Genomic DNA, 9,942 nt, shown 5'->3' on the forward strand with positions numbered 1-9,942 from the left:
AGGCCAATGATTATCCATACCACATCTATACACACGGATTTGGTCGAGTTTTGTGGCTTGAAAGATGTACCACGGCCTCGGCCATGTTCATGGCCTCCATAGGAGCCACGGCCATATGAGTTGCCTAGGCCTCGACCAAACGAATTCCGGCCTCGACCACGTCCATGCCACTTTCCACGGCCACGGCCGTGTTGGCTATCACTCTGAACCTGGTTCGACTCTTTCTTAGCCTCTACGGTCGCATGTGCCTCAGGTAATGGGTTTGTTCCAGGAGGTCTCAATTCACAGTTTTTCATCAACAGCCCATTGTTTTGCTCCGCAAGCAATAAACAAGAGATCATATTAGCATAATTAGAAAAGCCCTTCTCACGGTACTGTTGTTGTAACAACACATTGCTTGTGTGGAAGGTGGAAAAAGGTTTTCTCAAGCATATCCTTATCCTTTATATCCTCACCCCACAGTTTCAATTTCGAAACTATTTTGAATAGGGCCGAGTTATACTCGTCCACGGACTTAAAGTCCTGGATTCTGAGATTCCTCCAATCATATGTAGCATTTGGTAATAACACCGTTCTCTGGTGATCATATCTCGATTTCAACTCTGTCCAAAGGTCTAGAGGATTTTCAATAGTCAAATACTGATCTTTGAGACTCTCAATAAGATGATGGCGTATAATCAATATCGCTATGTATCTATCTTTCTCACTTTCATTATTGCCCTCGGTGATACATTCACCGTGTCCCTTTGATTTCAATATCATCTTAGCATCAAGTGCCCATTGCAAGTAATTATCTCCAGAGAGATTTAGGGCAGCAAAATCTAAGTTGTTGATTTTCGACATCTGAAATCATATGTTTCTTAATTTAGATTTAAAAGTGTTTAAGCGAATGCAATCAATATGCTCAAGCAATCCGGATTCTAGGTATGATGCAAATAGGTCATTCGTATATGATGCATACATGTTCAATCTTAGCATTCGAATTCTATACGCAATCAGTTTGTACTATTATGTGTGCATGATGCAAACAAGCCGCACGGCTACAATCTTAGCAAACGGTTTCAATGCAATCAATACAATGGTCATTCGAAACATGAAACCTCAATCAAACAATCAAGCAATGGATCAAAGAGTTAATTACTATCAACCTAACAGATCATATTCAAGATTAATCAGTCAATGCAATTAGGGTTTCAATATGAAAAAGGCCGGTTAGGTTAAGTCTTTAAACAAGATGAGAACTAGGCGATTTTAATTCCAATTCAATCAACCAAATTCAAGTATGAGATTAAGCAATCCTAGCAATCGGTTCTATGTGATCAAATTCAGATTCAAAACATTCAATCACATAAACAATCAAATCAAATTTCGATTTCAAATTAGGGTTTGCATGGTATACATGCGGCTAGGCTTAATCTCAAGACGGGTTGAATGGACCACCGAATAGAGAAGAACGCGAGCTGATCGTTGATGTCGGGTCGCGAACGGGTTGCTGTCTGTCGCAAACGGATTGAAGCTGAGACGGGTCGCGAACGGGAACAAGCTGCTATCGTGTTGCGAACGGGTTAGAATGCTGAGATCGTCGCGAGCTGGAACGGACTGAGGTCGTCTATCGCGAGCTGAGAACGGATCGCGAACGTGCTGAGGATGAACAGTTCACGATCGAGATTAGGGTTCATGATCGGAATGGGGTTATCGCCGGGATGAGTTAGGGTTTTAGAGTTTGGGATTTTAGCTTAGGGTTTTAGAGTAATCGTGCTGATAATGTGTTGTGAAACTTAGAAAAATTGAATCTGTATGTTTCTTATTATTCATAAACATAATGAGCCATTTATATATAGGAAATTACACCGTCATAGAATAATGGAAAGACTAAAGAAAGAAAATACAAATATGGAAAGAGTACAAATCATAAACCAATAAGGAAAAGGAAAAAGGTGGCCGACTCTCTCTCTCCTTTAGACTCGCGGCCGATTCTCTCTCTCTAGCATTGGGCCGGTTATGAACCGGACCGGTTATGGACATCCACAATATGATTTATAACAAATTTTTATTTTTAAATTAGTCCTTTTTGCTCATACAGTATGAGGGAGCTTACTTAACTGACGGTAAAGCCCTAAGCAATTGGGACGTTTTCACAAGCATCTCTGGTTAGATCTCATGTAACCTTTTCGTGCATTGTGATCTGAGCTAAAAGAAAAAAGCTTCTTCAAAGTTTTAGGGTTTCGTTGTCATCCTTGTTGCTCAAGTCACCATAAGAAACTTTGTTTATTCTTGATATGCGAATGTATAGGAAAAATCGCAGATGGAAGCCACGGCAAAGTCTCTGTCGATCATTACCATCGATATCCGGTAACATGGCTGTAAATCTATACATCAGATATTGATCTCTTTCGATACACAAAGTTGAAGAGTATATGAATAATATATAAGGGAATTGAGTGAATTCAATTATAGGCAATTGACTTTAAGTTGAAAGCACATAAAACTTAACATGGTATCAAAGACTGAATACACACTTTCCAACCCGAACCAAAATGAATCTGGTCCATCAAGGAGACCCGATCGATCGTGAACTGGCGTGACCTGAATTTTTCGGACAGTCTGACTAGAACTGAATTCTATATTAAAATATTGTCAAGATTAAAGGTTGTACAGACCATCATCTCGAAAGGGTGTGTGCATAAAAAAAATATAATTTCGATGGGACAAGAATAATATATATAGACCGATCTATTTATTCCCAATTAGTTTATGTTAACATGAAACTTAAAGAAAAACTTTCTTGAAAGTAAAAAAAGTTGTGATTCTAACTTTAACAGGGAGACTTGGATCTGATGAAAGATCTTGGAGTTAATAGCTATCGATTTTCTTTATCGTGGGCTCGGATTCTTCCAAGTGAGAATATCTGTTTCGATCTCTCTTGATCTAAAGTATTTTTCATTCTTTTTTCAAAAAGCTTTTGTGTTTTTGCAGAGGGAAGATTTGGAGATGTGAATATGGAAGGTATTGATCATTACAACAGAATGATCAATGCTATTCTCAAAAGAGGTAATAATTGATAGATTCTCTCCAGAAAGTACAATCAAAACTTAGCTCAATATCATTCACAGGGATGGAGCCATTTGTCACGTTGACACATTATGACATGCCTCAAGAACTCGAATGTAGATACGGAAGTTGGCTAAACCCACAAATCCGGTAAGTATATCTGTATATGTTTACACACACATGTTAGTGCATGACAAGTGATAAATAACACAGACAAGAAATATTGTTTTTTCCAGGGAAGATTTCGAACATTACGCAGAGATATGCTCCCGACACTTTGGGAATAGAGTTAAGTTCTAGACTACGTTTAACGAACCAAACGTTCAAGTGATTTTGGGTTACCGTAAAGGGACTTACCCGCCATCACGTTGTTCCAGGACTTTCGCAAATTGCACAAGTGGCGGTTCCGACATAGAGCCACTTGTCACTGCTCACAATATTATCCGCTCACATTTAGCCGCCGTCAGTTTATACCGAGAAGTATTTCAGGTAAATCAAGATCATAACCGCACCGGAAATTACAGAACGGTTTAACTAAGTCAATATGAAACATTTTCATTTTGGAGCATAAATTTTTAAGAGATATTATATGTAGGTCGCATGACGCATGGTCTCTAAATTGTCGAAAAAGCTTTTTTTTCTTAAAATCAAAATTAACTTAATAATATTATGTTTATAGTCCCATAAATCTCAGTTCCGGTCTTAACTCAGTGTCGGTTTCGTACATATAGGAAAAACAAAAAGGAAAGATCGGTATTGTTATGAATGCGATTTGGTTTGAACCGGTTAGTGATTCTTTAGCAGATAGATTAGCTGCTGAGAGAGCTCAAGCTTTCTATTTGACTTGGTAAGATTCTGACTTCAACCTTAAAACTAAATACCAGACTTTTAACGCATTGCAAGAGTGCAAAAAATGCAGGTTCTTGGACCCGCTTGTGTTTGGAAGATATCCAAAAGAAATGCAAAAAATTCTTGGAAAAGATCTTCCAAAATTTACGAGGGATGATCTTAAAAGCTCAAAGAATGGATTAGACTTCATTGGGATTAATCAGTACACAAGCAGATACGCTAAAGACTGTCTGCACTCAGTATGTGAACCGGGCAAAGGAGGTTCCAGAGCTGAAGGTTTCGTCCATTCAAACGCTATTAAAGACGGTTTAGCTTTAGGAGAACCGGTAATATGACCAACCAGTTCAAAATAAAACATAGTACTTTCAGAAACACCTTTGAGGTTGTTGTTTTTTGGTGTGTATGGTAATGACGCAGACCGGAGTAAACTGGTTTAATGTTTATCCTCAAGGAATGAAAGAGATGTTGATGTATGCAACAGAGCGATACAAAAACATTCCATTGTATGTAACAGAAAATGGTAAGGATGTGCCCTAAGCTAGCTAAACTGTGTATGAGTTACAGTGCCGTCTCAAATTATTTTATAGGCCTTTTTCAAAAATATTATTTTCTAATTATTTGAATGGTAAGCCTTATATTTGTAAATACATCTAAAAACTTAAAGTTTTAGTCCTTAATTTATATATTTTATTTTAAACAATTCTTAATTTTTTTTATTTTTAATACTAGAGTTCCTGTTCGACCGCTCTACTCAATTCACTTTTTGTAGGTTTTGGTGAGAACAGTACGGGAGTATTGTTAAACGATTACCGGAGAGTGCAGTTTATGAGCAACTACTTAGATGCATTCAAAAGAGCCATGAGGTAAGTAGTAATGCTTACTCAAAAAAGAAAGAGACTTTGATTCTTGGTACCCTATATAAAGCTAAATGGTGATAAACAGGAAAGGAGCAGATGTAAGAGGATACTTTACCTGGTCTTTACTCGACAACTTTGAGTGGATATCCGGTTATACCGTAAGGTTTGGTATGTACCACGTCGATTCCAACACTCTAGAGAGAACCCCAAGACTATCAGCTTCTTGGTACAAGAACTTCATTTTCAAGCACACGAGCTCTCAATCTAAAGATGATGCGTGAAACAAAAGGAAGATCCATGTTGTTTTGTATTTCTTGTTTGATTTCTTCGACAAAGCATATCTAATCTATTAAAATAGGAGTACAAATTTAAATTACCCCTTAAACTTACAACTTATTTACAATCATATGCCACTGAAATAAATAATAAATCTAATGTTAAGTATTTATTGTATTTTCCTTATTTATTTAAAATTAAAACTATTACTTCCTATAATCTAGCTAACCAAACAGTTACCATATATTGATACTCTTGCAATCAATTAAAGATAAATTTCTATTATTGTTATTGTTTTTATGTTGTAATTAAATATACTCCTAATTTTTATTGTAAAATATTGACAAACACACACATTCTCTTTATTTAAATCCAGTGTAACAATGTAAAACGTTAGATAGACCAAAATACTTGAAGAATGAGTAATGGTTATTTACGTTGTTGTTGTTTTAGTACACTCAGTCTCATGCACTTAATCATGATGATGATTTGAATTTTTGTGGAAATATATCGTAACTATATGTAATTTGACATATGCAGTAATAATAATTATTATGCAGTTGAATAGAGAAAAATACAATATTTTATTAAAACTACGTACTTATATTTTTCATTATTTATTAGTAATAAATTTAGGTATTTATTAAATACGTTGTTTGAAAGCTATGTAGTAATAATAATTTAGAATACAATATTGTAAATATATTAGACATATGCACTAATAATAATTATTATGCAGTTGAAGAGAGAAAAATACAATATTATATAAAAAACTACATACTTATATTTTTCATTATTTATTAGTAATAAATTTAGGTATCTATTTAATAAATTTAGAATACAATATCCAAATAACTAATGTATCTAAAAGTTTAAATATTTGTACAAAAAATAACCATATTATTCGAGTCGGTTGATATATTTTGTATCCAAACTAAAAATAATCAAATAATCAAAAGTAATCATATTATCCGTTTGGTATGGATTCGATTATGATGTATAGAAACCTAAAATATTCAAATAACCAATATACATTTAGTTATATAGTGATACATCTAAAATATATGATACTAATTATGAAAAATAAATATCAATTTTAAATTAAAAATAATCAAAACCTGCACAGGTATGCGGATCAAGCTCTAGTAAAAATATTATAACAAGTTCCAATAATAAACAAAAGACATATTCATTGCTTATAACAAAAACATTTCTCCACCTCTCCACTGCATGAGCCAAGATGACATAAGCTCAAGGAATTACAAGCGAGATTCATGGAGTTTCCCTAGCCTCCACTCTACCCTTAACAACCAAGAAGGCTACATAAAGATTCTTGCTGGATCTTTCTCTCAGCCACTCTGTTTGCTCCTACTGTTATACAATCATTTTTTCATCTCCACCAAGGAGTTCCAGCCTCATAGAAATGCTTTCCATCATCATCCTCCCACGAGATTTGACAAGCTTGAAGACCGATTCCTACCTTCGGTTCCTTCCCATGCCTATCAATCCATTCAGCAACAGCGGTTTCCTTATCGCTCTCCTCCATTGTGCAATGTTCCTTTCCTTTCCCGTAAGGGTTGATCTCAGGATTCACCGTCTCTGCTATTGCAGCTGGCATGTACATAGAGTCACCAACCAACGGTGCTCCACAAGCTGCAAGCTGGGCCCGGATCTGAAGAAAACCATTGACATGTGTTCAGAAAGAGATTCATGTTTCTTGAAGGTTAAAAAAGTGTCAGATGAAGCGAACCTGGTGAGTCTTTCCTGTTAAGAGGTTTATTGTACATTCGTAAGCGAAGTCTCTTGAAGTCCATCCACAGTCTTCAATATTGTGTTCCTTCTCAGTAGCTGCATCTGGCCAAGGTATCTTCTTGCATTCTAGTATCTCGAGTTGACACAAGTGCCAGCCTTTGATCGAATCTGCATCTCAAAGAGTATTCATATTGTCAGGAAAACAAACACAGAATCATGGGTTTGATGATTGTTGACAGTTTCAAATCGAAGTTATACCTTCGGACACGAGTCTTGGAGCCATATTAACAGGTCGCATATAGTGTGAGAAGATTCCACAGGGAAGAGGTCCAGCAGCAAGAGCACGATAGAGTTTCTTCACTTCTTTATTCTTGAAAACAATAAACGCTTTTCAGTACGTCTTCTTGATTTTCAGTCAGGTAAAGTAGAGGCAAGTAAACAAACTCACTCTTATCTTTGTGTGGAAGACCGAGCAATACTCTTTTGTCCTAGCAAAGATGACACTACAGAGAAAGAGAGAAGAGAAGCAATGAGACTTGGTCACTTCAAGATGCTAATTTACAAAAGTATGGAGCAGAGGCGTTTTGTAAAGGGGAAGTAAGTACCAGCCTTCTGTGCAGTTATCAATCTGATGTGTTGTCTTCAATGGTTCTACCAAATCTAATGCACGCGAGGCAAACGTAGCACAGCTCTCTTCTATGTTATCTGTTGTTCCCCCAACCTGTAGAAAGTAGTTAATGTGGCCATGTGGGTCAGCACATTGATCTATAGTGAAACTACAGTGTTTATCAAACTATTCATTGATGAATAAAAGTACCGTAGTGCCGGCAGGTTTATCCAAAACGACGTAGGAGTCAGTCACAGCAATAATCCTCGACTTCCAATCAATTTCATAACACCTGATTACAATCCATCATTATCACCAAAGCTTCCCAATTTTTCTAAACACTAATGTACCTTGGGGAACGTTTAGGGTGAACGTGGACACGCAAGTAAGTTCCAGCCTCAACAAACTGATTAACATGAGTGACACGGAACGTTTTCTGAGCTTCTCTAACAGTTTTCCCTTTAATAGACGTTCTCTTGCTCAGTACCGAAGGAGATGTCACTTCTTTAAAGAGCTTAACTTGCTCTGGAGTCGCGGTGAGCGGAGGCTTAGGGCACACAAGAGCGTAATGCACAGCTCCAAATTCAATAAGGTCTGCAACATATCTTCATAGAATGATAAACTTCAATAACAACATTGTGACGACTCTATTTCCCTTTCTTCTCTAAAATTACTTACAAAGGAGGAAGATCCAATTGCTTAGAGATGTAATCAGCTACACGAACGTCTTCTAACACAACCATGTGCTCGATCCTCGGAGGAAAGTTGTGTGCAGGACATGGCATCAACCGATTGTATTCAGGGTATCTGAAAAAACACGTAAAGTATCAAACTTTGGACGAGTTGAATGAAAAAGAATCGAGCTTTAAGAGTACCCATTACTTGAAGAAGAACATGAACACATAAAGTATCGAACTTTGAACGAATTGAATGAAAAAGAATCGAACTTTGAGCATTACCCGGAAGAGGAGAGTGTGGTTTGAATCGTGGAGTCGGTTTGAAGTGAAGACAAGCAAGTGAATCTCCTTGAAGAAGAAATGAGACGTGGAGAGTGTTTGCAGTGAAACAAAGGAGCGGTGAAACGGGTGGATGCTAATGTGCGCAGGAGGGAGACTGGTAAGGTGAGGTTCCGGTAACCGGTTGTTAACGCCGGCGACGCCATGGTTGGTTTGATTGATTGGTGGTGTGGTGATGCCCTAAAGAATCGCTATCATTATCGCGCCAAACTAAAACTATGGGCCGAGATGATCATTAATTTGGGCCGAAAGGATAAGAGGTTTGGGCTGAGATAGAAAGTTTGGTTTAGTATAAAAGATGAAAAGATAAAGTAGAAATTATGAAATGACAAAATTAATATTGCATGAAAATAAAATTAAAATGGGAGGTTTAGCTCAATATACTAAAATAAGACCACAATTTGGTTGACAAAAAAAAAAAAGACCACAATTTGCAAGGATGAGAAGGTGAATTAAATAGTGAAAAAGTAGGTGTAAAATAACTTAAATAGTATGGGTTAGGCTTAGATTAGGATATCCTATTATGATTTTTTTTTTTTTTTTTTTGAACAAACCCTATCCTATTATGATTTGGTTAAGATTTTTTGTAAGAAATATATAATGGGTTTATGTATTAGATATAATTTTGGGTTTAGGTCCAAACACGGAAACCATTAAAAAGATCTATTTTTCTCTTTCTTTTCATGTTTTTTTTTTACCTTCTTTCACAACATTCTTCGCCTCTTTCTTTTCTTAAATCTAAGTCTCAAATGTTTCTAAATTTTAATTTAAAGATGTAAAATGAGTGATTTTACTACAAAATCGCAACTGAATTAAAATTATTGTATATAGTTCAAGGTTAGGACATTTCATAGCGGCTACTTCATGTGTTGTAGGTACATATTATCTTAATCAATCTGTAAAGATATGAGACTGCAATAATTTGTATTGGAACTTAATTTATTAGAAAGTAAGAGTAGCCGGCTAAATCGTATAACAATCTAAAACTCAAAAGTGAGCCATATACTAAAATGGGTGTCAATATTATTTTGTGATATTGCATGTGTTTGTTTATTGATTGGTATTCGATTAACCATAATAAAATATGATTGTTTATAAATTCATATTTTGCAAACTCAGATAAGGATAAAACTATTTAAAACTAGAATGATATATGATATTAGGAGTTTTCAAGGCTCATAAGACAAATGTTGTAGTATAAATGATTGTCGAACCAATTTCAAGGGATTTTAAGCACTGAGAATGCAAGTACTTATTTAATCTAAGTGCAACCGATGATTTTAAAGATTTTCTAAACTAATGATTATTACTAATGCAGTTTCAGAATAATAAAAACGGTAAATGAGTTGACTTTCTTAACTAAGGAAATGAGAACTCATGGACATAGGAATTAGACCTTGGGTGATCAAGTTTCGAACTAAGGATGACAAACGAACAATCAAACTATCAACCTTAAGCTTAGACACGATTCTAAATAAACTCTATGTCTAGATGAATGTTCATTTACTAACACATTTCAAACAACAAATGTCTT

At 35.8% G+C, this 9,942-nt stretch overlaps 2 protein-coding genes across 2 annotated transcripts in view; one reads left to right on the plus strand and one right to left on the minus strand.

Moving 5' to 3' along the window:
• The window catches only part of LOC106327516 (beta-glucosidase 47), a 9,463-nt gene extending 4,365 nt beyond the window's left edge, over positions 1-5,098 (plus strand). The window contains 11 exon segments of the mRNA XM_013765679.1: positions 2,084-2,150; positions 2,294-2,352; positions 2,823-2,898; positions 2,977-3,051; positions 3,114-3,201; positions 3,288-3,540; positions 3,783-3,898; positions 3,971-4,226; positions 4,318-4,420; positions 4,670-4,763; positions 4,843-5,098. Coding sequence (XP_013621133.1) covers positions 2,084-2,150; positions 2,294-2,352; positions 2,823-2,898; positions 2,977-3,051; positions 3,114-3,201; positions 3,288-3,540; positions 3,783-3,898; positions 3,971-4,226; positions 4,318-4,420; positions 4,670-4,763; positions 4,843-5,038 — 1,383 coding nt within the window. The 3' untranslated portion in view covers positions 5,039-5,098.
• A 1,087-nt stretch (positions 5,099-6,185) lies between these two features.
• On the minus strand, positions 6,186-8,572 carry LOC106320686 (RNA pseudouridine synthase 6, chloroplastic). The gene is made up of 9 exons (XM_013759082.1): positions 8,352-8,572; positions 8,071-8,199; positions 7,743-7,997; positions 7,603-7,684; positions 7,391-7,506; positions 7,234-7,288; positions 7,044-7,155; positions 6,784-6,953; positions 6,186-6,705 (listed from the first exon to the last, which is right to left on the minus strand). Exons 1-9 carry the CDS (start codon positions 8,552-8,554, stop codon positions 6,424-6,426), a joined length of 1,404 nt encoding a protein of 467 aa, XP_013614536.1. The 5' UTR covers positions 8,555-8,572; the 3' UTR covers positions 6,186-6,423.
• Between the last annotated feature and the right edge of the window lie 1,370 nt (positions 8,573-9,942).

The sequence above is a fragment of the Brassica oleracea genome, chromosome C1 (assembly GCF_000695525.1).
Source record: "Brassica oleracea var. oleracea cultivar TO1000 chromosome C1, BOL, whole genome shotgun sequence".
NCBI classification, from domain to species: domain Eukaryota; kingdom Viridiplantae; phylum Streptophyta; class Magnoliopsida; order Brassicales; family Brassicaceae; genus Brassica; species Brassica oleracea.

Coding starts and splice junctions, on each gene's coding strand:
- LOC106320686 (XM_013759082.1), bottom strand. CDS start 8,554: ATGGCGTCGCCGGCGTTAACAACCGGTTACCGGAACCTCACCTTACCA. Junction 7,289..7,390: donor GATAACTGCACAGAAGGCTG/GTACTTACTTCC, acceptor CTTTCTCTGTAG/TGTCATCTTTGCTAGGACAA. Junction 6,954..7,043: donor TCCAAGACTCGTGTCCGAAG/GTATAACTTCGA, acceptor TTTGAGATGCAG/ATTCGATCAAAGGCTGGCAC.